A 26946-nucleotide genomic window follows, 5' to 3' on the forward strand; every position below is an offset into this window, starting at 1 on the left:
TAAGGGTTTAATGAATCTGTTCACTGACAAGAGTCCTCACTCCGAAAGAAAAGCAAATGTAGCCAAAATCTGAGAAAATAAACTGAAGGAATCAGGTTGAAATTCAAATTCTTCATTTTAAGTCAGCAGTGGTTTTTTTATTTAATTTTTTTTATATATATAGCAACCAGTAGTGCTTCTTTGATAGTGGTGCCCTGTGTGATATGGATCTTCACACAATACACAACTTTTCAAATCGCTTTTTCAGTTTTGAGTAATACTTTTTAGTGCCCTAAACAGCATTATGTCAGGGTCTGTTTGTCCTCCCCTTTTCCTAGTTTCTTAGTTTGTTTTCCTTAGTTTTATTTCCACCTGTCCCTGGAACCACCACTTCTCAAGACATCCAGCAGATGTCACCCATGCTCCACCCCTGAGAAGTGTCCTGGTTCAACCCGGACACACACCTGCAGCTGGTTTAGAGGGCGTGGACCTGCGATATAAGCAGCAGCTACACTCCGTCTCACCGCCTGAGTGTTTGCCTACCACGGTAACCAGCGTTCCAGAAAGAGGCCTTCTGTGATTACTCTCGTCTAACCCTTGTTGTCTCCCTCGCCAGATTCTCCCGCCGTCTTCTAGTTGTTTCCCGGAAACCAGCTGCCCCCGCATTCGTGTAAGTCTGTCTCCCCGCTGTGGATCACCTCCCTCCTGTGTGATTTCCCGACGCTGCCGGTGTTCCCGGTCAGACGCCACTCCCTGTGTGTGTGTGCGTGATCTCCCCTCGTCGATCCCTCCCCGGGATTTCCCCTTCGGGACGCTACGGGCCAGGAGGCCCACGCCCGAACTTCCCGGAGGACCGCCTGGACGGATCAGGCTCCAGGCCGTGCCCGACATCAGAGCTAAGCATCGCTCGTCAACGGACACTCGGCTCGCGCTCCGCTTCGCCCCTAATACCTCCACGCCAAGTAAGCTCACCTCAGTCATTTCCTGGAGAAACTCCGCTGAGTTCTCGCTAACCCTGCTTTTTCCCGTTGGCAGTAGAAGAACCGGTCCGCCGATTCGGCTTCGCCACCAGCTCCCTGATCCTTCAATAAACATTATTGTTTCTGACTCGCTCTGTCTGACTGTGTTCTTGCATGTGGGTTCGCAACCTTAAAACCGACATGACAGAACACTCAGGCCAGTTCGGAACCTCAGCAGACGCTATCAGACGGGCGCTGTCCGAACAACACGCGCTAGTCCAGTCACATGACTCCGCATTACGGGAGTTAGCTAGTCGTCAAGCCGAGACTAACGATAAACTAACAGAATTAACCACTTTCCTACGGAATTCAGTTCAGCAGGCTCCCAGCTCTCAACCTTCCCCGACAGTGGCTCCGGATCCACCAGCCCGCTCCATGTTTTCGGACGTCCGACCCTCAGCGCCAGAGAAATTTTCAGGTGACGTCCGGAAGGTCAAGGGGTTTATTCTCCAATGCAATATCATCTTTAATCATTCACCGCAGAGTTTTTTGCATGACAGTGCTAAGATTTCCTACGTGTTATCCCTGTTGACGGGCCGAGCCCTAGAGTGGGCCGAAGCCCGGTTTTCTTCAGCCTCTAACTATGGGTGTACCTTCCCCGAATTTTTGAAGGAGTTACAGCAGGTGTTTTGTCAAGAGGCTGAGAAGACTTCAGCCTCCCGTGAACTACACGGATTGAAGCAAGGCCAGAAGACTGTGTCAGACTTTGCCATCGATTTTAGAATCTTGGCCGCTGCTTCAGGCTGGAACCCTGCTGCGCTTAAAAGCGCATTCTTTCATGGGTTAAATGAGCAGATAAAGGACCAACTGGCTACTCTAGATGAACCAGAGTCTCTGGATGAATTTATTAACTTGGCCATAAGATTAGACAACCGGATTCGGTCAAGGATGAGTGAGCGATCCCGCCGCACCGCCCTTCCGTGCTCCGCACAGGTCAGTAACCAGTCGACTGTCCAACCTCCACCCACCTTTCCCTCATCTACAGGACCAGAACCCATGCAACTGGGACACGCTAAGCTAACCCCAGAGGAGCGGCAGAGGAGGATGCGCTCCCGGCTTTGCCTTTACTGTGGTGAACCCAATCATGTAATCGCTAACTGTCCAATACGTTTAAACCCGCAGGTCCGGCAGTAAGGACGGGGAGACTGCCGGAGACTACAGCAGTAAGATCTCGCTTAATCATCCCTGTCTCCATAATCATTAACGAACCATATTCTTTATCAGCCCTCATTGACTCAGGGTGTGAACAGAACCTCATTAATTCAGACATCGTCGAGCAACTGTCTATTGAAATCGAGCCGCTTCCAGTTCCTCTCCGGGTATCAGCCCTCGACGGAGGGAACCTGCCACAGATCACCCATCAAACCAAGCCAGTGCGTCTACTCACTTCAGGTAATCACACAGAAGAGATTACTTTCCTCGTGTTTCCTGCCGCCAGTGCCTCCATCATCCTTGGTTTCGACTGGTTATACAAGCACAACCCGCACATAGACTGGGCCGAGACCAAGATTGAGTCGTGGTCCACAAAGTGTCACAGTACCTGCCTTCATTCCGCCTTTCCAGTCGTCACTACGCCTACAGAGCCAGCTGAGATCGACCCATCTGACGTCTCCTCCATTCCCCGTGAGTACCATGATCTAGCTCCTGTTTTCAGTAAGGACAAAGCCCTGTCTCTGCCACCCCACAGACCGTATGACTGTGCCATCGATCTACTGCCTGGCGCCCCATTACCCAACAGTAAGCTATATAACATTTCTAGAGCAGAAAGGCAAACCATGGAGGAGTACATAAACAAGTCTCTAGCTGCAGGGATTATCCGCACCTCATCCTCTCCCCTCGGAGCAGGGTTCTTCTTCGTGGGGAAAAAGGATGGCTCTCTCCGGCCCTGTATTGACTACCGTGGACTCAACCAGATCACCATCAAGAATAAGTACCCGTTGCCATTATTATCCTCAGCCTTTGAGCCCGTCCAAGAAGCAACCATATTCACAAAACTAGATCTCAGGAACGCTTACCACCTCCTTCGCATAAGGGAGGGTGATGAGTGGAAGACGGCGTTTAAAACCCCCATGGGCCACTATGAATATTTGGTCATGCCGTTTGGGTTGTCTAACGCACCTGCTTTCTTCCAGGCCCTGGTGAACGACGTCCTGAGGGATCTCATCAATGTCTTTGTGTTCGTCTACCTGGATGATATCCTGATATATTCCAAATCCCTCGCGGAGCACAAACAACATGTCCGTCTGGTTCTCCAACGCCTTCTGGAGAATAAGCTGTATGTAAAAGCGGAAAAGTGTGAGTTTCACCGCCCTTCAGTAACCTTCCTAGGGTACATCCTCGAAAGGGGACAGGTTAGAGCATCCGAGGACAAGATCAAGGCAGTACTCGACTGGCCTAAACCCGAAAACCGCAAACAACTACAGCGCTTTTTGGGGTTTGCAAACTTCTACAGGAGGTTCATACGCAATTACAGTCAGACTGCTTCACCCCTCACCGCTCTCACTTCCAGCAAGAGAGAATACGTCTGGACCCCTCAAGCGGAGGCCGCCTTCGAGGAGCTCAAGTCCCGGTTTGCACACGCTCCCATTCTGGTCCAGCCTGACCCCAAGAAGCAATTCATTCTGGAAGTTGACGCCTCCGACACCGGGGTCGGCGCGGTTCTTTCCCAGATGTCTACCCACGACCATAAGCTCCATCCATGCGCCTTCTTTTCCCGTAGACTCTCACCAGCTGAGAGGAATTATGACGTGGGCGACAGAGAGCTTCTCGCGATTAAACTCGCCTTGGAGGAGTGGCGCCACTGGCTGGAGGGCGCCGAACACCCCGTACTGGTCTGGACCGATCACAAGAACCTGACATACTTGCAAGCAGCCAAGAAATCCAATCCCCGCCAGTCTCGTTGGTCTCTGTTCTTTTCTCGATTTAACCTATCTATCACATTTCGCCCAGGTTCAAGGAATGTTAAACCCGATGCTCTATCTCGAGTCTATTCCCCAGATGACGCTGAGGTGGTCCCAGCTCCCATCCTGCCTCCCAGTTGCACCGTGGGAATGGTCACCTGGGAGATCGAAGACATCGTCCATCAAGCTCAGCAAACAGAACCAGCCCCAGAGTCCTGCCCACCGGGTAAGGTGTATGTTCCGTCCTCTGTCCGATCCCGTTTTCTCCAGTGGATACACAATTCTAAGTTCTCAGGTCACCCCGGCGTTAGCCGCACGATTGGGCTAATAAACAGACGGTTTTGGTGGGCCTCCGTACACAAGGATGTCAAGGAGTTTGTTTCAGCCTGCCCAATCTGTGCCCGGAACAAGTCATCCAATCAACCCCCCGCAGGACTCCTACAACCACTACCCATACCTAAGCGCCCTTGGTCCCACGTGGCCATAGATTTCGTTACCGGACTCCCAACCAGTAAAGGTATGACCACCATCCTCACCATCGTCGACCGTTTCTCCAAGGCATGTCACCTTGTTCCCCTACGTAAGCTGCCCACGGCTGCCCAGACTGCCCTGTTATTAATTAAACATGTCTTTAAACTACATGGCATCCCGCAGGAAATCCTCTCGGATCGCGGCCCCCAGTTCATATCACAGGTCTGGCGTCAGTTCTGCTCGGCTCTGGGGGCTAAGGTATCCCTCACTTCTGGCTACCATCCACAAACCAATGGCCAGACAGAACGTATGAACCAAGAGCTAGAGACGACTCTGCGATGCCTGACCTCCACGAACCCCAACGATTGGGCCCAATACCTCCCATGGGTCGAGTATGCACATAACAGCCACATTTCTGCAGCCACAGGTCTCTCTCCGTTTGAAGTGGTCCTGGGTTACCAACCACCACTCCTCCCCTCTGACGAGGAGAACCTCTCGATCACGTCGGTACAACACCACATCCGACGAAGCCATAAGATTTGGAAGGACACTATCACTGCCCTCAACAACACCTCCGCTACCAATAAACGCCTGGCTGACCGTCGTAGAACCCCTGCACCTGCTTATATAGTGGGACAAAAGGTATGGTTGTCCACACACAACATTCCCCTCAAGTCTATGTCTAGAAAGTTGTCTCCAAGGTTCATTGGCCCCTTTGAAGTGCTGGCAGTCATTAGCCCCTCAGCTGTACGCCTCCGCCTTCCCCCGTCTCTGCGTGTCCACCCAACCTTCCACGTTTCCCAAATTAAGCCAGTGCTCTCCAGTGAACTTTGCCCTCCGGCCGAACCCCCTCCACCCGCCCGGGTCATCGATGGCCATCCGGCCTTCTCCGTCCGCCGGATTGTCGCCACTCGGCGACGAGGTCGGGGTCACCAGTTCCTTGTCGACTGGGAGGGTTATGGTCCTGAGGAACGTTCCTGGGTTCCGGGATCATTCATTTTAGACCCCTCCCTTATTAGAGACTTTAGGGACTCCCAGACCCCGTCCTCTGTTCGGCCGCCAGGTGGCGTCCGTTGAGGGGGGGGTACTGTCAGGGTCTGTTTGTCCTCCCCTTTTCCTAGTTTCTTAGTTTGTTTTCCTTAGTTTTATTTCCACCTGTCCCTGGAACCACCACTTCTCAAGACATCCAGCAGATGTCACCCATGCTCCACCCCTGAGAAGTGTCCTGGTTCAACCCGGACACACACCTGCAGCTGGTTTAGAGGGCGTGGACCTGCAATATAAGCAGCAGCTACACTCCGTCTCACCGCCTGAGTGTTTGCCTACCACGGTAACCAGCGTTCCAGAAAGAGGCCTTCTGTGATTACTCTCGTCTAACCCTTGTTGTCTCCCTCGCCAGATTCTCCCGCCGTCTTCTAGTTGTTTCCCGGAAACCAGCTGCCCCCGCATTCGTGTAAGTCTGTCTCCCTGCTGTGGATCACCTCCCTCCTGTGTGATTTCCCGACGCTGCCGGTGTTCCCGGTCAGACGCCACTCCCTGTGTGTGTGTGCGTGATCTCCCCTCGTCGATCCCTCCCCGGGATTTCCCCTTCGGGACGCTACGGGCCAGGAGGCCCACGCCCGAACTTCCCGGAGGACCGCCTGGACGGATCAGGCTCCAGGCCGTGCCCGACATCAGAGCTAAGCATCGCTCGTCAACGGACACTCGGCTCGCGCTCCGCTTCGCCCCTAATACCTCCACGCCAAGTAAGCTCACCTCAGTCATTTCCTGGAGAAACTCCGCTGAGTTCTCGCTAACCCTGCTTTTTCCCGTTGGCAGTAGAAGAACCGGTCCGCCGATTCGGCTTCGCCACCAGCTCCCTGATCCTTCAATAAACATTATTGTTTCTGACTCGCTCTGTCTGACTGTGTTCTTGCATGTGGGTTCGCAACCTTAAAACCGACATGACACATTACCGGAATGCCCGAATTACTCGAAAGCATTTGAGTAATGCCTTAAAAAGCATTACTGAAATGCTTTTTAAGGCACTAAAAACATTCGAGTAGTTCAAAATCTAAAATACCTATCAAATCTGAACTGAATTACACTCCGTTCATAAACTCTGTAAAAAAAAAAGTCTGCAAAGTTTTTATTCTTTGTGTAAATATGCAAAAAGTAACCTTTTTTGGCATTCAGATGAACAGCAATATAGAAACTTGTCAAATTTGGACTAAAAGGCTAAATTAAGATCTTATTGGGGGGAAATACAGCTTAAATTGTAAAAATATATATATATAAAAAATAAAATAAATAAATAAACCTTATATTCTTAACACTGAAGGAACCCGTTTCTCAATATTCCACATGCACCATCAGGTGCAGAGGGAGGAGCTTTGCCCGGGGCCGCATTCATGCAAGAACCGCCACTGTTTGTTTTCTAGTCCATTTCTCCTCCGAATGCGTTTCGATCTGCTGCCATCATAACTACTACAAACTAATGCAGCGTATTTGAAAGCCACTCCCCTTTTTTCCAACATCTCCCTCTCCAGACCAGACCATCCCAAACGGGATATCGGATATCTACTTCTCGTTTGTCCAGCGACGGCTCAGATTTCCTGTTTTCGAGAGGAGTGACCTCCGAATTGCACAATCATCCAAATCTCGGAGCAGTGACTCAGTAGCTTGCTGTTCGGTTCGGGTGTGCAGGTGGGCTCCTCCTCCACAGTGAGAGCGGAGCTTTTCGTTGCATTGCGCTGTGTACCTTTAAAAGGTTAAATTCTTCGGTCTGTGAGCGCTGGATTGTGTCTCCACTCGACTTGGCATACCCACTCGGCTCAGCTGTGTGTTTGTGCGCGCGCGCGCTGTTCTTCCAGCTGTGACATGGCACAGAGGCTGCGTGTACTCTCAGCAGCAGCAGCAGCAGCAGCAGCATCCTAAACCATGGACGCTCTCGGGAACGCAGCCAGCGCGGCTCGGGGAACCAGGACGATGCTGCTGCTGGTCTGGACCTTACTGAACGCGGTGTCGGGACTAAAGGCGGACGACGGCGGAATGGTGGAGGAACTTGTAACTGAGAAGGAGGCAGAGGAAAGTCACCGACAGGACAGTGTCAATTTGCTGACATTCATTTCGCTGCTGACTCTTACCATCCTCACTATATGGCTCTTCAAGCACAGGCGGGTTCGCTTCCTTCACGAGACCGGGCTGGCGATGATTTACGGTGAGCTTGTTTTCACATGACGCTGGTTCTCCTCTTGCAGCTACATCACCACCTTCCCGCAGGCTGAACATGATTCAGTCTCTTCTGCCTCCCACGCGCTCATATAGCCTCTAATTGGTTGGGCTCGTGCTAATTTCTAGAAGGTGCTTTCAGAGGCTCATCCTCATAGACAAAACTCAATGCACTTCAACGTGGTTTCACCAGGGCCGGATTTAGGTGGATATGGCCCCCTGGGCTAGAGCGAGTTTTCTTGCCCTGCCCACACAAGTTTCCTTTAGGCATTCCAATCAGGTTGATAGTCAGGTTTGTTTTGTTTCGTTTATGCCTTATCTACTTAGTAATCATTTCTCTGAAATGGTGTTAGTGCTTGTAATTTCTAAAAAAGTTTCTCATACACGCTGCATAATTTCTTGAATTTTCTAGGTTTGCATGTGGTGTTGGGATGCAGTGAATGAAATGCCCACACACTCAAAGGGGAAAGAAGGCAGTCAAAGCTTGAGGTCAAGGGTTAAGTTAGAGGCGTGGCTTTGACCTTTAAGTAATCATGAGGTTTTTTTATTGTTATTATTCGACAGATATAAACCTCATCTCAAAACAATCCGATGCCTGCACTGAGGCTTGACGCAATAAGCAATTAATCAATTAATCAATTAATCGCATGATAAATTAAAACAAACTCAATCATTTCCATTTGTATAATTTATTTTTTCCCCTTTTTTTCTTTCATTCCACCAAAAACTGGATGACAAAAGTATTCAGTTTGGTGCTCTGGTCTCAACTATCCCCTTTTTTGAAGAATAATTTTGTTCACAGAGATCTCATAATTCATTTTATGTGCTGTTAGTGTTTTTATTTTGGGTACTGAAAGAGTCTCCCACTTCCAATGTTAAATATTGTTAGAATTTACAGTTTATTGATCTTTGAGAATGAGTTGTTGCATTACTAAGCCATTAACGTTATATTACTAGAAAATGGTCTCAAAAGAGCAATATTATTATTAATTGCAATAATCATTCAGAAAAATGTGTTATTGTGACAGGCCTACTAAACCTTGAATGATCTTTAACAGTTCTTTTAAATGGAAAATTAAGAATAACAGGAAAAACCAAAAATGATCAGAAAGAAACATAAAACAATGTCTTCAATACAACTTGGTCAAAATTACAATATCTAAAATACACGTGTCAAACTCAAGGCTCAGCCAACTTTTTGGCCAAATATGGCCCACAGTAGCTTTTTATGTGGCCCAAAATTACATCAATAAGTCCCTCCAGTTTTTCAAAAAATTAGCAAAACTGACTCAAAAGTTCACACCTAATTCACACAAAATCTACAGATTTCCACACTTTTTGTCTGATTTTTAACACACATTGTTCTTCAAATTTGTGTCTGGACCAAAAGAGCATAGATTAAAAATACTGTTAAAAGGAGTTTATACCCACCTTCAATCTATTGGTTTAAAATGCTCTGACAAAACCAAGAATCTGGGGGTGATCATGGATCCTGATCAACATTTTGATAACCACATCAAATCTACCATAAAATAGCACATTATCATCTAAACAATATTGCTAAAATTGGATGACTTATCCCCACAAGACTCTGAAAAACCAGTTCATGTCTTTGTTTTTAGTAGACTCGATTACTGCAATGCCATTTTCACTGGATTATCAAAAAAAAGCAACAAGACAGCTCCAGCTTCTCCAGAATGCAGCTGCAGAGTCCTTACTAAAACAATAAAAAATCAGCATATCAGTCCAGCTTTAAGATCCCTGCACTGGCTGCCAGTTGCTCAAAGAATAGAATTTAAAATCTCCTTAATGGTTTACAAAGCTTTAAAAACCCAGGCTATATCTCTGATCTTCTTCAGCCCTACATACGACTCAGACCTTTAAGATCATCAGAGTTAATTATTCCGAGAGTCAGATCTAAACATGGTGAAGGAGCTTTTAGTTTTTATGCTCCAGCTATCTGGAATAAGCTTCCTGCTCACTGTAAGTCTGCCCCCTGAGTTTATTTAAAACAAGGTTAAAAACCTTTTTGTTTGAAGTTGCCTACTCTTAAATTCTTGATTTTTTTTCTTAATTCTGTTGATTCACTATATTTGGAATTCTGATGTTTACTTTGTCTAATTTTAATCTGCTTGATTTTTAAAAACGTTTTTCCCTTTCTTGTTGTATGTTGTTTTTAACATTTATTGTAAGAGCACTTTGAATTGTCTCCGGCTGAAAGGTACTATATAAATAAAGTTGCCTTGCCTTAAAATTTGAAGAAATTTTAACACACTGATGTTGGATGTTCTCAAAGAATGGCCCTTTCAGAACATTCATATTTTTGATGTGGCCCAAAATGAAAATGAGTTCGACACACCTGATCTCATATGAGTACAGTTCAGGTTCATCTCTCTGGCTCATAGAGCATGGAATTGAACATTTCAACATCAATTATGTTCTTGTAAAACACAGATTTGAATGAGTTAGAACTCTTAACAGAAATGTCCATCTGTCCAAAGGTTTTCCTGCTAGATGGTATTTTACAGTCATGATGTGTGCTGCTCTAGTCACTGTCATGCTGTTCTCTCTCAACAAATGGGTGCAGTGTCTCAGGTAGCTAGCTAGCAGTCATACCACTTGTAGTTTTAAAATTTCTTTAACCTGGTATAAGGGTGAGACTGATTTAATTTTCTATTTGTCTTCATCTCCAAGCAGCTGACTTTGACTTATTTTTTCCAAACAAGAGAAAAAGTAAAACTGCTGTTTTCAGCCAGCTGAAAGGGAAGAACAGACCTGTGTGCTTTATACAGCTGAAAATAAAACCCTCTGGTCACTCTGGCATCTCAAAAAAATGAGTTTAAACAGCAGATATGTGTTTTTTTTAAATATTTTTTTTTTAATCCTAACTTCTGCAGTTTAGACATACATTTCCCACTGATGTAGCTCTTGTACATCCTGACTTGTGCGACAGTTCTGGAGCCTCCCATGTTGTTTGAGGAAGCTGAGCATTCACTTGGTCTGTTTGTGCCCTGACGCTTACAGAGAGCTGTGTTTTTGTCTCATGTTACATCCATTACTATGGAAGAAAATGCACCAAATGTAGCTACTCAGTGTAAAACCAGCCTTAAATGGATTCTAATCAAATGTACTCTTCAAAGCAATCTGTCAAAATTTTTGTGTGCCGGTCAAGTACCAAATACTAAATGCAAGTTTATTGTCCACTAGTGGAGAAATTCAGACGTACCGGCAGCAAAATGTGGATCTACAGCCACTAAGCATGTAGAACCACCTGAAGATAAAATTATAGAAACAGAAAGCAAGAATAACACCCGGTTCGGTAAGGCCAAACTTGGAACATAAAAATACTACAATGTTGTATTTATTTATTTTAAACATGTACAACTGAGTAGGATCATTTAAAAAATGTCCAAAATGGTTATGCATATTTGTTCACCATTTACAAGAAGTAGGGGAGAACAAAAGTTCATGCAACAGAGATGTGCCAAATTAAGCTGGAATGTTATTTGCGCAGCTTTTCCTCGTTTCAAATAACAGCAGGGATGTAAACATGTGTTGACTTTGTTAGGAATTAAATCTAGTGGTTTTGCCGTTTAACAGCTGCAGTAATGTTCCTTTGTGCATCTCGGATGAAGGGGATCTGTCACTGAAGGAGCTCTCTGATTTTGTAACAGCTTAATGCATGTGGTGGATGACGTTGTACAACAGTGACGTTACCTAAGCTGGAGGTCTTCTGTCACTTTGTTGGAAGGGGCGACCAGACATGGGCTCCTGATGACCTGTGTAAATTTGGTAGCTTAAAGTGACAGCATTATGTTTTTTTCATCCACCTAGAATCATTTTTAGCACAATCAAGTGACTCTGCTACCTTCAGTTATTATAAAAATGCTGTATACAACAAATGTGACTTCAAAGAAATTTGACTTTGTAATTTTACAGATCAAAATTGGGTCTCCGTCTCTTTAAAAAGTCCTGCTCTTTCTGAAACTCTGCCTTCAGGAAGTCATCACAACAATTGCTTTATTAACCCTTTAACAACATTTTTACCAGTGTTTCACCAAGCAATAGCTCATATAATGAGCTCAGCAGATGTGCAGTTATACCAGGTGCTTGCTAATTGCTGCAAATAGCTCTGAAGCTTGGAAAATGCAGCTCCAGGGAGGAGCTGTGCCTCAAAGGCGGAGCTCGATCCAGCCAGGCATTTTGCACAGCTCAGTGGTTGCCATGGAGATCAAAGGATTTCTCAAACATGCATGAAAGAATGAAGGCAACACTACAGGTGCATGTTTTTGATGAGTGAATGACATCATAAACTGATGTAAAGCTAAAATAAAGTTGATTTTATATAATACTTCTCCTTTAAAGCAAAGAATAACAGCAAGCTAAAGGACCTCAGCTGTCAGGAAAGTGATTTGATCTGTGTAATAATATTTGTACTGATCTCTGTGAAATGCTCTTTCACTAAGACATGAATGTTATTTTTTATTATTATTTCTAATGTGGATGCACATAGATGAATTGATACTCTTTGAGAATTCTTGTGCTTTTGTTTCCACTTTACTGCCTAAAGTTTTTGCAAACAAAAATCAGTTCAGTTCATCTCAGAAATGAAACCAACGTTCTTCTGATAATTGGTCACAAATCTGTGCCTTGGTTATTGTCGGGTCAAGCTGTATGAAGAACAATATACACCTGCACTGCATGTTGGCCACACATTTTGCTGCAAGACTTAAGAGACAGAACTTAGGCAGTCCAGTCGGGGCTACAAATGTCACTTATTAACCAGAGAGGGGAAAAAGGGCAGACTTTGATATGTTTTTTTTGCTTTTAATTTAATCATTGCTGTTTTTCGACCCTGAACCGTGGGCCCCAGTTAGACATGTTAGCGAAGCAGATAATCCAAAATAGAAAACTGCCACAATAATGCTACATTTAAACACTTGGAGTTTTTGTTTTGGGAAATGCAGAGACTATGTGCACAAGCATGAGCTGTTTCTCCTTTTCACTTTTCTGTGTGACCCTGAACAAAGCTCTGTAAGATCAGAAGGATTATTCTGTAGCATGCTGAAAGTACTGATTAGCAGCATAAAAAACAGCCTAAAGAAAAAAGCTCTTACGGTACTTTCTTGTCCAGATTTAAGGAAAGCACCTAAAACTCCCTCTATCTGTGATCCAACCTTTTTTTTTTCTTGAATGTTTTTGTCTTCTTTTTTTTTTCTCTTTTTTTTACAAGGAACCAAAACAACAGGTGGTTTGATCTAGTGTCTGCACAAAACCACAGTGTGTATGTGTGCCTGTGTGGTTGGGCCAAAGCGTGTGAGTGTAATGTTCATACTTAACCCACCGGCAGAGTGAACCCGCCAGCCTGTAGAGCTCTGTTTTACTCTGTCCCATCACAGGATTTGTGCTCCTCTAACAGCCTCTCTCATCATTTTCTTCCCGACTCCGACTCTCATTTTTCTATCTTTGCTCTGCTGCAACTTGATCCAGTCTTCTGGTAAACAAGAAATGCATGGAGAATTACACTCACCAACCACGTTCTTAGGTAGAACTTAAACAGCCCTTGCTTACAGCAGCAACTCAAAGCATTTTGGGATCTAGGTGAGGTAAGTTAAAGTTAAAACTAGGCTCAGAATGTGGAACAAAAGGGGCTTTAGTGGCTTGATCTGGGATTTTAATGAAAAATCACCCCTCATGTCTGGAGACAGTGGTGGGAAAAAATGAGAAACTATTCAGGGATTGACAGTGGAGTGGACAAAAACGATTGACGATGTCAGAGGTTAGCAGACAATGGTTTGGGGTGATAAAAAGACGAGAGCTCAAATACCTTATCATTACAAGGTTTTCAGAATCCTATATCTGAATCCAAATAAAAATGTTGACCTCTGGGTGCTCTGGGCCGCTAAGAACGGGAAACTGGCTAAAATTCACACAGGCACAGCATTATCAGATAACAAATTAGAGAAAGTGTTGCCTATTCTCATGAGTCTGAATTATTGCAGCAACATTCACACGGTAATGTCAGAATAAGGTGTAACCAACACCTCGGTTTGTCTTGCCTTCTGCGGTTCAGGCTGGTGGTGTAGTGATGTGGGGTGGGGGTGTCAAACGCATTTTCATTTTGGGTCATATCAAGAATGTCCTTAAGGGGCCAGTTGTGCCAGAATGGATTGATAAATATTAACAAACTGTTAAAATATTAATATCTATGTCTGCATTTGATGAGTATTGCTTAAAATTAAATAATAGTGAATATCTTTTCACACTAATCAATCCCTCCAAGATTTAATGACTTTTTTTTCTTTTAGTAATTAAAATGACAACTTTTGTGGAGCTAATTTAGAAATATTTGCAAGACATTTTGCAATATTTGCACATATGTGTGATATTAAACATCTGCCTCGAAGCTAGTTTCGAAGCTTTGTTCTTCCGCCACACAGAGAACCCACTTCTCCCCCACTCAGCTCCTTCAGACTAGCCAGCAGGAATTGGCAAACACCTAGTAGAACTGCTCATCTGCTGAGCTCATTTTAAGAGCTACTTCTTTCTCAAAGCTGGTAAAAACGGGAGCACTGTTGTGATGACTTCCTGAAGGCAGAGTTTCAGAAACAGCAGGAGTTTGTTAAAGAGACAGAGGTCCAAAATTACGAAGTCAGATTTCTTTTAAGTCATATTTGATATATCAGACAAGTTTATTTGTATAGCACAATTTTCAGCAGCAACACAGTTCAAAGTGCTTTACATCATAAAAACACAAAAATAGAAGTCATAAAAGACAGTCGACAACTGGAGCTTTACATTTTGTCAAGTCCCATCGTTACACATCAGAATGTCGATTAATATTTTATTATGATTCATATATACAACACCTTTATATCAACTGAAGGTAACCTAGCTAATTTATAGTGCCTTTTTATATCATAAAGTACCTGGAGAAAACAACACTTCCCCTTTAACTTCCTCAGCCTTCTTGAGGACTGTTGCTGACCACGTCCATCCGTTTACCACCACTTTAAAACCATAGCGTCATCTCAATTTTCAGCTAGATCCTGCACCATGTGACAAAACTCAGCTAATCTCATACCAGGTTCTTACATATGGCAATGGGTTCACTGTATTCCAGTGGCTCCAGTCCAGTTGGGCTCCTTGGTGACGTGGTGGAACAGGAAATAGACATCATGGATGTGCATCCAAAGAATCTGCAGGAACTGCATGATTGGAGTATGGCCTAAAATCTGATGGATGTTTCTGACACCTGTTGAATCTACATGGCACGAAGAACAAAGGGAGTCCAGCCCCGTATTAGCATGTGTAACTAATACGATGGCTGTTGATCACATATCGTCACCAGTTTTAACTAGAGTTTGGTTGCTTGTTTGGTTTAGTTGGTTATGTCTATGTACGTGTGTCAAATGTTCTTATAACCCTCCTTCTTTGTTCCGATTGGATTTATCAGGCTTGCTGGTCGGTGTGATCCTGCGTTACGGCATTCCAGCCACCAGCTACCACAACAAGACCCCCCCAAGCTGCTCGCTGAAGGAAGGACCTTCCAGCACCCTGCTGCTCAATGTCAGCGGCAAGTTTTTTGAGTACACCCTGAAAGGGGAGATCAACTTCAGGGAGATCCACAATGTGGAGCAGAACGATATGCTGCGCAAGGTAAGCAAAAGAAAAAGCTGTCTCCATTCTGCTAGTTTCACCAATCAATTGGGAATTTCTTGTCCCTCTCCAGGTGACCTTTGACCCTGAGGTTTTCTTCAACATTTTGCTCCCTCCGATTATTTTCCATGCTGGATACAGTCTGAAGAAGGTAAGATATTGCGCGGTCTGGCTGCTTCTGAGATTAAGTGAAGCGACACAGTTACGTGAGGTGAGGCTGAGTCCAGCCGAAGTGTCTGCTGACACAGTGTTTCATTGGACAGAAGGCTCGCAAACTAAACCTGTCATTGGCCAGACTGTGAGGACAGTCATAATAAGTGTCTCTTTGAAGGGAAGTCCAGAGCAGATGTCTTTCGTTTCCTCTTTGACATTTTTGCTGGCTCAGAAAAACGGCTGACTGTAGAAACAGTTTTTGCTTTTGTCTTCTTAATCCTCCTGTTGTCCTCATTTTCTGTGTATAGGGAAAACACATACAAATCTCGGTCATTTTGACCGGAGGACAACAGGAGGGCTGTGACTGGGTTTTATTTGGAGAATGGTAGTTTGGATTTAGTTGCAAACATTTTCACCATTTTCATGGGGTCAATTTCTAGTAAAGTTTATTATGCTTTTCATAGCTGTCCATAATGTTTATTACATTGGAACTAGGCATGGGATGGGACAGTGTAAGATTCAAGCTGCTGGAGAAAACTATGGTCAATCTGACACTTTCTTTGGCATCTCATTGAAAGTGTAGGAACAATCAAATATGTTTTTGCAGTTTGGAAACCTTACCCTTTTAAAACCTTGGTGTGTGACAACTCTATTCCAAGATGCAGTATCTAAATATTTATGATTCACAGACTTTGGTTAACTGGGAATAAAGCATTCAATTCTAATTCTGAAATACTTTATTGATCCCAGAGGGAAATTAAATAATATGGCAATATTGCCCTTGTTGCCCTGGCATGTGACACATGGCAGGGCAACAAGGTTAATGGTTTACTTTGTAGGGTTGACTGAAAAAATTCAGCAATCTTGCTTGCAAATGTATTATGCTGGACAGAACAAAAGCTTTTGGTTTTGTAATAATAAAAAAACAGTTTAATTGCCTCTCCTCCATGTATAGGACTGTGCGCTTATTACCAAATCCTGGCAAGCTTATTTTAATTACTTTTGGGTGCATGCCCATCCCTTCAAGGTTTTGTATATTACCTTAGCTTGGGATGCTGACACTAGTTCTGGAAAGTAAAACCCAACATCAACGTGTTGCAGTTGGACGAATCGAGTGCCAGTTTTTGTGTGCAGTGACCAGGCTTGTCACTGTTAGCATTACAAGCATTTTCCTGCATCCTCTGCAGTCACATAGTAACTGTACTTTGACTGAGTTCTTACAGCCATTGGCAGTCATATTGGAGGCCCAGTTTGGTTGAGGGCCTCCAGTGTTCCAGGAATTCTCACTGAACATTCATGGTGGTATCTTTTGGTTTGTTTGTTGCCAGTTTTAAGCAGTTTTGCCTTATCTAACATACTTAGTTTGTACTTTTAAGGATTTCAGGAACTAGCAAATACTTTGCATTCTTTATCTACCTTTGATTACCAATAAAATTGTACACCGTCTCAAAAAGACAATGACAAGAAAAGCGAAGGCTAACTAGCTATCACAGTTAGCCCTCGTTAAAACAACCAAACTAGAACATCTACAGATGATGTTTATCTTGGTTTTTTACAAGATACTGTGTTCATAAATAACTATTCAAAAACGTTTTAGAAGGGAGTACAACTGAAATGAAAACGCAAAGTACTAGTTAGGTTTACACTAGCACTTTAGCATCAGACAAATACCCTAACCTTATTATTTACTATCTAATCGGGTTTAGCAGAACTTTTTAGGTTCCTACTTAGTGAATTTTGAACGTTTCGTGTTTCTTTCTTCATGTCAGAATTTGCTGAGTCAAATGATAGTCCTCAGGAAAAGGAAGAACGGGGTCAGGTCAGCTAGAAAAGCTCAGTTTTTTCACACTCACGAGTATAATTTTTGTTTTTGCTCATTTTAAGCAGCATTTTAAACACCAAAGCCACTCAGATTTGCAACTGATGTGTCCTTTATATATATATATATATATATATAAATTAGCTCAACATTACTAAGCTGAGTTGTCACTGATCAGAATGTCAACAATTAAATTTGATCAGTGGGACTGTTCGAGAGGAAGACGCATATTTCCTGTTACAAAAAAAAGCAAAAAACCCCTGAATCAGCTGTTTTCATGTTACTTTGCAGGGACAGTCAGATGGGCTTGATTTGGAAGTCATCTGTGTTTCGCTGCTTGTTTGTTTTAAAAGTGGTCAACCAGCTGGATGTGTGTTTGTGTGGCTGACTGAGCCGTGGCAGTCACTGACCTGAAGGTTTCAGCTAGAAGGCGTGTTTATTTATCAGCATGATCAATGCTGTTCTCAAGCATACAGATGTTTTTTTTTGTCCTCACTCTTGCTCACAAAACAATTACATTTGTCTTTAGTATATTCCTTTCCCCCCCCTTTTTCAGAGACACTTCTTCAGAAATCTTGGCTCCATCATCACCTACGCCTTTCTCGGCACTGCAATTTCATGCTTTGTTATCGGGTGAGGTTATCCTCTCTGTTCATCAATCTTAAGAGGTAACTCTTCCCTATCCCCCCCAACTGAATGCCTCTCCTCTGCTTGTCCAATCCCAGGAATCTGATGTACGGCGTGGTGAAGCTGATGAGGGCGGTCGGACAGCTGACTGAGAAGTTCTACTACACTGACTGCCTTTTCTTTGGGGCCATCATCTCCGCCACAGACCCAGGTACAACTCAAGAGCAATGAAATACGCGTTCCAGCTGTGAACTAATTGTGAATGTGGCTGTTTGCTCGGATCTCATGTTAATAGTTGACATGCGCTTGCAGTGACTATGTTGGCGATTTTCAACGAGCTCCATGCAGACGGGGATCTGTACGCTCTGCTGTTCGGAGAGAGCGTCATGAATGATGCTGTGGCCATTGTCTTATCCTCGTAAGTCATGTTATTAGTTCAGTGAAGCTATTGTCAGAAATAGGGTCCTTACCTTTGGTGGAAAAATATCATATTGTAGTGAATTTGTAGACATTTCTGATTATGCTTTTAGTGTTCCACTGTTTCAAAGTTTCAACTCATGTTGAAAAGTAATGTTTATTGGATACAATGCTGCTTCAGTAGGTGCAGCACATGCTCACTTTCAGAAGAGTTGCTGTATTAATCTGCATGATTAGTTGCGAGTAGTCACTCCACTGTATAAAAATTAGATACTTAAGTGATATTTGAAGTTTTCCACTTGATGCTCACAGTGACACACAACCCAATCCATCATTTTCTAGTAGAGATCCATGGCCTCAGACTTGAGCATGTTCAGTTTGAGTTGCTTAAGATGGGAAAACATAAAGTAAAATGGTGGCTCCTGTCCGACTAACCCCTTCCTGTACACATAGGATTTCTTCACTTTTCCATATGCACCCTAACCATAAGGTGTCATATTGAAGAGACTTCTCAAAATGTCATTCCAAAAAAAATCCAAACTCGCTTTTTAAACTGAGCAGATTTGTGCTACATATTGTTTAAGGGGAAATATTATCATCTATCTGCTCTACATAATAAAAAGAAATGTTATTTCTAGTCCAGTAAAGTATTTGAAGAGATTTGGTTACAAGTTACTTTGAAAATCAAACTGTTTTCATGCACAGCATGTAAGCACTCTGCAGTAGAAGTTCACCTCTTTTTCGAATGTCATGTTTCTCCTGAAACCAGTGTATTTTATTTATGTTTATGTTCCAATTTAGTGCTTACTGAAATACGGGTTTCAACCAAAACGTTTTTTCAAATTGTTGTTGAATTTCACACTGATTTGTGAAACCTGCTTCCTTTCACTGCTGCTCCTCCTTGACACATGGCACTCTATCGCCCTCTAGTGGAAGACATGAACCACTTGTTTCTATATAGGAGTTTGTTGGTTATCTATTTTTCAAAAAGACACTTGTGGTAAAAAATTTTATGCAAGCTCAGTGATACCAAAGTGAGTGTTGATAGTTATGATTTTGACCCATACCAGAATTACACTAACTAAGTATGCCTTGTGTGTTTTTCATATCTCAGCTCCATCGTGGCCTACCAGCCTGCTGGTGCAAACACACACATGTTTGACGCCTCTGCCTTTTTCAAGTCTGTGGGAATTTTCCTGGGTATTTTCAGCGGCTCGTTTGTGATGGGCGCAGCCACAGGCGTCGTCACAGCTCTCATATCCTGCTCTGTGCGCACACTTTCAACTCCAGCCGCATTCTAGACCATTTCTAAGAGCCTGGGTTGTGTTGTTTCTGTTGAGTGTGGTTGATGAAAATGCAATGCCTTGTTGGCCTTTAACTGGACTCTACGTCACCAAGTTCACCAAGCTGCACTGCTTCCCTCTGCTGGAGACGGCGCTCTTCTTCCTCATGTCCTGGAGCACGTTCCTGCTGGCCGAGGCCTGCGGCTTCACTGGTGAGCCGTCTTCATTTTATTACATTCAAAGAGATTTCCTTAAAAAGTTTGGAACCTGATTTGGACGTTTTGGATCATTTTGGATAAGCATGTTAAAGAAAATTAGGTTTTGAAATTGAACTTGTCAGGGTCTGGCTTAGGTGTCAAACAAAGCACCGTTAGGCATCTAAATCGTCTAAATAAACAAACTGGACACTCCTCTAGTTTTTGTATATTTACAAGAAAAAGTATCTGAGAGCACAATTTGTGCTTATCACAGAAACTGAGTGCGGACGTTCTCTGCATACGCTTCCCCCCCTGGTTTTCTGGTCATGTTGAAAAAAGAAATATTGGGAAAAGTATATGTGGAAATTGTCCACTCTCAGCTTCCGTAGATTACTGTAGGGTAAAAACCGGTCAAGCATAAAATCACGTCTCCCTGTTTTTACAAGAAGTTTTATCATCTAAAAAAATAATTTTGTCTTAGTTTTCCATAAATATATGATTCATTTTCCCTGCATTTTAACAAGACAATACCTTTGTCTGCTAGATCATCATGAGGTATTTCAGCACTAAAAAAAATTTAATAATGCCCTAAAATTACAAGTTAAGGTTTAAAAAAATAATACTGCAGAGACAATTAATCCTCCAGATACGCAGTGAAAGAACTTGTTGATTTATCTTTGTGATGAATTGTCCTGCTGCGTGTTGAAAATCCGCTAGCGTGCCTGTGCGATGCAGCATGTTGGTGGAGTAACATGTGTGTGTTGTTCTCCAACAGGTGTTGTGGCCGTGCTGTTCTGTGGCATCACCCAGGCTCACTACACGTGCAACAACCTCTCTGAGGAGTCTACAAAACGCACCAAGCAGGTAACATCTGGCCGGGGGGCCTCCATCAAGCAGGTTCATAATTCTGAACCCTCTATAGCAGGGGTCCCCAAACTTTTTCCTGTGAGGGCCACATAATTTTTCCCTTCTCTGGTGGGGCCGGAGTCAGTTTGTAACAGAAAAAGTGTGACGATTGCAGGAGTGCCTAAATGTAAAAATGTATTGTTTTCCAGAAAGCACCTCTCTGGGTTCTTCACAGGAAAAAATCCAGGAAATAACACTATTTATTAAATAAATACCGTATTTTCTGGACTATAAGTCGCAGATATCTCTGCCGCTATAAGTTTTCCACAACGATGCAGCAGCTGCAGAGGGGGGGATCACCCAACGTTTGAATCATAACAGGCCAATTGAATATCACATTTATTAGGGTTGAAAAAGAAAAGGTTTAGATTTAACTGAACTGATTACGGTAGTTTCCGAACGGTAACTGTAACAGTAAAAGTGCTGATCCTTCGTGTCTGCTACTAGCATGTGCTAAATGAAAATGAGCGTCATCTTCTTCTTATTATTATTCTTATTCTCCTTCTTATTCTTATTCTTATTCTTCATCTTCTTTAGATCTCAACGGCAGCTTGCATCCATTATTGTTACACTACTGCCATCTATTGGATCCTAATATATATACCTCAAATTCTCATAATGATCCCAGTATTATTTTTAAAAAAAGAAAAATCTTCTTTTCCCCCTTAATGCGATTTAACTGATCAACAACATTCTCAAATTTCAATTCCCTATTAAAACCTAATTCTGTTTTAATGGGCGCTTTCTTCTTTTATTTCCAATTTTGACTTCCAATGTTTCACTTCCTGCTAAAGAGCCCCCTGGTGGGTGAAGAAAAATCCACATATAAGCCACATGGTTCAAAGCTTAGAAAAAAAGTAGCGGCTTATAGTCTGGAAAATACGGTATATGAAAAAAAATCTAAACGCGCTCTGTTATTGTTCAGCGGGGCCGGACCAAATGTGGAGGCGGGCCAGATCCGGCCCGCGGGCCGCAGTTTGGGGACTACTGCTCTATAACTTCCCCATAATCCATCAGGGTGTTGGTTCCAGATGGCACCACGATCAGCCCCGTGTGACCTTAATCGGGGCTGTCTGAGGACATCCGTCCTGACATGACTGCTCGGTTTCCCAGAGGGAACTCAGTCTTGCAGATTAGCATGTAAACACCATGCAGTGTGACACATTTAGATCGGTACGCAGCCTGACTCTTGTTGGTCTGTTTCAGTGGCAGTCACGCTGAACATGCAGGGTAGCTGTTTAAAGCTCATTGTGCTGTTTATTATGTCCAAATCAAAACACTAAAATTGTTTTTCATTCACAGCTCTTTGAAGTTCTTCACTTTCTGGCTGAGAATTTCATCTTCTCGTACATGGGCTTGGCTCTGTTCACCTTCCAGAAGCACATTTTCAGTCCCATTTTTATCATTGGAGCTTTTGTATCCTTTCACTTTTGTGGAAAAAACAATCCTAATAAAGATGAATAAATAATATATAACTCTTCAGGGTTTACCACGGCAGTCATCCAGCAGCTCACTGCGTTTCTGAGTTAAAGATGTTTAAAGTTGACGGGAAATTTGAAAATATGACTAAGTAGTTATGTATTATTGGAAGACATTATTAACAATGCCTAAACACCAACTGTAAAATCTTAGAAAAAGGCAAACATTAGAAAAATACAATTAAAATCAATATAAATGTTTTGCACTGCTGTTGTTTTATCCTAGTTGAAGTGTCCAAAAAGGTTTTATCTTTTGTCCTGAGTTGTCAGTTTATTTGCTGAGGTTGTTACTGGGTAGGCTGGTACAGAGAGGCAGTGGTTATGGAGTGCAGGTGAATAAAAAGACACCTGATCTGAGTCTCTCTATGTCACATGTGTCAAACTCCAGACCCGTCGGCCAAATCTGGCCCGCCATAGCTTTTTATGTGGCCGTCTAGATTCTAGACTAAACACAAAGTGTGCTTGAATATTATATGTCTAATCAAATCAGTGCAGTTTTTTTTATCTGTTTACTGCCAAATTATATCAATCAGTCCCTCCAGTTTATTGAGAATTATTATGAAAATCAACAAATTCCTGCACTTTTTTGTGGTAATAATTTGGAGTTTATTGCAGATTTTGCTAAAAAATTATCAAAGACTTTCGTACTTGTACTAAACGGCTGCCTCAGCTATAATTGATGTCAGATTATAGTCCATGATCTATGCAGTGAGTAATAAAAAGTAGTTTTTACCATCATAAAGCACAAATATTTCCAAATTAGTACCACAAATACTTTGATTTTTATTGCAAATAGTATCACAAAATCCTGGAGGAACTGAAAAGATGTTCAATAATATTATTTAAATTTAAAAATTCATTGATGTTTTAATGGTTTCTGAACAAGTTTTATCAATACATTCTGGAACAACCGGCCCTTTAAGAGCATTTGTGATCTTGATTTGGCCTAGAACAAAAATTAGTTTGACACCCCTATTCTATGTGTTCACATACTGACCATACTGTGTCAACAAAGAGACTCTTTAATCTGTCTTTGCTATCATTGTTACTGTAGGTATAAAAAAACCTATTGTCAATAAACAAAACATGCTTAGCCTGGTGGTTCAAGTAAAGTCTGTTGGCCCGCCAGGCTATTAACACCATGGGGGAAACCCTGATTCCTGGAAACACTCCACAGTTTAATAGCATTGGACTTCTTAACCAACTTGTGTCAGATAGCCATATTTATCGGCAGAGCTCTCAACATTTACCCGCTGTCCTTCCTCCTCAACCTCGGTCGAAGGGACAAGATCAGGGGAAACTTCCAGCACATGATGATGTTTGCAGGTGCAAAATAAAATCAAAAGGTTCAACTAATGTTGCTAATCTCAACAGATTTAGTGAGCAACAGTTTTGGCATGGCAACCTTTGCAGGTTTACGCGGGGCGATGGCATTTGCCTTGGCTATCCGGGACACTGCCACCTCCGCCCGGCAGATGATGTTCACCACCACGCTGCTCATAGTTTTCTTCACCGTCTGGGTGTTCGGTGGGGGAACCACACCCATGCTCTCCTGGCTGCATATCAGGTGACAGAACCGCTCTGAAAATAACGAAACCTCACATACACACACACACACACACACACACACACACACACATATATATATATGCAACATAAATCTTGCTTTTTATGTTTATTGTATCTATCTTTATTCCCTTTTGACTGACTTGTTAGCAACTACAGTCCACTAGTTTAGATGTTTGCTCACACCAGAAGAAGCTCTTAGGACTTGACATGGTTCCTCTTGTCCGTGTACGAGAACGACTTGTACCTTCTGGATAAGGACCCACTCATATTCATACTATTTACACCCCAGCTAATCAACTGTGCTCTATTTAAAGTTTTATTTTATGGTTTGTGTTCTTGTTCTGACCCTTTGTTTACTTCATCTTTTGTGAGTTTGGCACCACCCTCTGACTTAGGCCGGTTTTATTCCATGCCTGCACGCACAACCAATACAGCCACAGAGGTCCCGGCTGCATGCAGATGTCTGCCGAGTGGGCATATACAGATGATACCATTTATGCAGACCTGGACGTATGCCTTGGGGTTTACTAACATCACCATGTTTGTGTCACACTTGCAGGACTAGTAGTAGTCTCCAGAAGTACTGTGCTAGTCTCACAAATGTCTTAACTTTCAGTTAAGTTCTGTTCGAAGAACTTAACTGAAATATTTGACGACAATCTTGTCCGACACAGTGACACCTTAAATATGGTAAACCAGTTCACATCGAAGGCTCTACTACGTAATAAATGTTCAATGTTCATTACTAGTAAACCAGGACGTTTTTTTGGCACATTGGTTTACTAGTTAGCATGTTAAGCTACTTAAAGGAACTAAAACCATAAAAACCTCAACTAGTTTGCTTCAGCAAATCAACCACTGTGCATTTAGGCTCAAGTAGTGTGTGAATTTGAGTGTTACTGAACTACTGCGCATAAATTTGCATTAACTAAACATGCTATCATTTCATGTCATTTAATTAATTAGCATGACGTGGCCTGATAGCATGGACATTTGTGCAACCAGTGCAGCTAGCTTAAGTGTTTCTGTATTGTTGTGACTGTCAACAGCATTGAATGCGTACACAACGCATTCCATAATCCATAATCCCCTCAAACTTGGCTTGAAAACGTATTTCAGTCGTAAAGCAGGCTCCGAGTTTGTAATTCAGTAAGTCATGGGCTGCCAGGAGATGGGGCAAGAGTTCTCTGCTGTTCTCTAAGAAATACCCCAGGAGCTCTGTGGGGAGGAACAGATTTCTCCTCCAGTACAACTCAGACTACTTAAACCTGAGCCTGAGAAGAGAAAATTAATTTCATCGTCAGATTGCCAAGACCAACCGAGCCTACGCCAACTGTCTGTGTTCTGCGTTGTGCCACTGCTGTTGCTATAATTTGATTTGGTCCCTTTTTTTGGGGACATCTGGGTTGAGCACTGCTTCACTTCTATCCGTTGTCTGCCCATGGTGCACTGAGAGCTTTGCATTTATCACGATAAACCGGATTATCTCGTTCCCGGCAGCAGCGGCCTGAGCTAGCGGGCTCTATTTAATATGAGTAATGCCTCCTCAGACCGGACTGGAGCCATTGTTCGGCAGGGGCTTTAGAGCACTGCCAAACGGACCCCCCGCCCCTCCTGTGAACTCAGCGCAGTGAATACTGGGACATGTGCTTTACCGCATGCAAATATCAGCTGCATGGTTTCAGTGTAATCTTAAATAACTGGACAGTTAGAATAACGGCAACCTGTTACTCAGCTCCATCTTCTCCTCTGTTTTATTAATGAGGGTCACGCTATCTGTAACTTGTTGCGGCAGAGCATCTGGTGAAGCTATTAAGATCATCAGGCTCTTGGGTGACGACTGAAATGCGATGTGGGCCTGCTGCTGTGTTGCCTGTAAAGAGACGCTGCTGGTGTTTTGGCTTCAGATCAGGGCCTGTAAGCAGGCGAGCGTGCTGCTTACCTCGATGTTTGGCAGGGGAGGACATCAAGAGGAAAACGAGATCCTTGTTGCTTACCGCGGTTCAGGAAAGGTTCTGCTAATCCGTTTGAGATTTTTATTTTCAGGGTAATCCTATTGATAGTTCACGCAACATCTTTTTTTGGCTGTGATGGAGTTTTTCCTTTGACTTTACTCTCAGATTAACGATTTCTGTCAATCGTCTGAGGGTACAGAAATGATAGTTTAGTATACTTCTTATCTACTGTGCTTTATATTTGCAGCTGTTTTCACAGTTAATGCCCCTCGCTTGTAAAGATGTGTGCAAAATGATTTTTTCACATATCTTCTGACTTATGATGATAAGAACAAGGCAGATGGACAGAAGGAAATGACCTTCCGTATAGTTTCCTGGTTATTGCAACCCTACAGAAGGAAACTCATCTTTTAGATGATCTTTTATAGATATAGAGGTTTCAATGTCATTCCCAGTCTAACTCACTTACTCTGAATTGTCTTCGTACTGGTTTACCTTTACATTAAAGTTCATGCAAACATTAACGGATGATAGAACGCAAAGATGCCAGAATATTGTTTTATCTTTTTATGTGCAGTTGCCATTCGTTAATTTACTATATAAGCTGTTTTATATAATTAACTTCTACTCTCCCCAGTTGTAGCTCGCCTTGGCTCTTTGTTTCCATAGATACAAACCACATTCCCATCTTTGTTAATATTAGTAGCTTAACAAACACTATCAGAATCATTTGCATTGTGACTATTCTTCAGCAGATTCCTGTGAATGCTTTGAGAATCTGATGTATTAAGAATTATTTACATATGTTATAGTGAATACTCGCCTCGAGTTTTTCACAGACTTCTCAGTGAAAGCAAATACAATGCAGAAACTTGATAAATGTAACTGAAACGCCATTTCAATGTAACACAATCAAGCCAAAAAGTCAGTTTGTTCAAATCTGACCCAAATTAAATTGTATTTTCTGGCTTTTACAGAAATGAGACTTCGTCTTAGTGTAAGAACTGAGGGAGGATAAGCTGTAAACTGAGACGTCATATTCCCAAATGGCCAAACTCCCAGTTGCAAAGGAGTGGAACTTGTTCCAGTATAAGCACTGGTTTCTGCTCATTCATCAGCTGAAGAGTGGTGGTGATGTCATCCGGCTGTATTTTTTATGTGTACATGTGAACATCTGCAAAGACTCGGTGCCAAGTGCAACAAAAAAGAGGATTATGTTTAGCCCACACTGTTGCCACCACATTTCATTTGTTTACTTTTTCTTTTTTTTTATACCCTGTGTGGTGACTTTTTAGTCAGCTTTA

The 26946-nt window shown here is 42.9% G+C and overlaps 1 protein-coding gene across 2 annotated transcripts in view; it reads left to right on the forward strand.

The window, feature by feature from the left end:
* The first annotated feature begins 7288 nt into the window (after positions 1 to 7288).
* slc9a7 (solute carrier family 9 member 7) overlaps positions 7289 to 26946 on the forward strand; it is a 33030-nt gene continuing 13372 nt past the window's right edge. For both annotated transcript variants that reach the window (XM_081606613.1, XM_008407620.3), the window contains exons 1-12: positions 7289 to 7568; positions 15036 to 15238; positions 15312 to 15389; positions 17767 to 17843; positions 17936 to 18048; positions 18150 to 18255; positions 19369 to 19510; positions 19644 to 19749; positions 20510 to 20598; positions 21943 to 22056; positions 23333 to 23444; positions 23532 to 23685. In XM_081606613.1, the coding sequence (XP_081462739.1) occupies positions 7289 to 7568; positions 15036 to 15238; positions 15312 to 15389; positions 17767 to 17843; positions 17936 to 18048; positions 18150 to 18255; positions 19369 to 19510; positions 19644 to 19749; positions 20510 to 20598; positions 21943 to 22056; positions 23333 to 23444; positions 23532 to 23685 (1574 nt within the window). The remainder of the gene's footprint in view (positions 7569 to 15035; positions 15239 to 15311; positions 15390 to 17766; positions 17844 to 17935; positions 18049 to 18149; positions 18256 to 19368; positions 19511 to 19643; positions 19750 to 20509; positions 20599 to 21942; positions 22057 to 23332; positions 23445 to 23531; positions 23686 to 26946) is intronic.

This window comes from Poecilia reticulata, chromosome 4, assembly GCF_904066995.2.
Source record: "Poecilia reticulata chromosome 4, P_reticulata-male-v2, whole genome shotgun sequence".
Classification (NCBI taxonomy): Eukaryota; Metazoa; Chordata; class Actinopteri; order Cyprinodontiformes; family Poeciliidae; genus Poecilia; species Poecilia reticulata.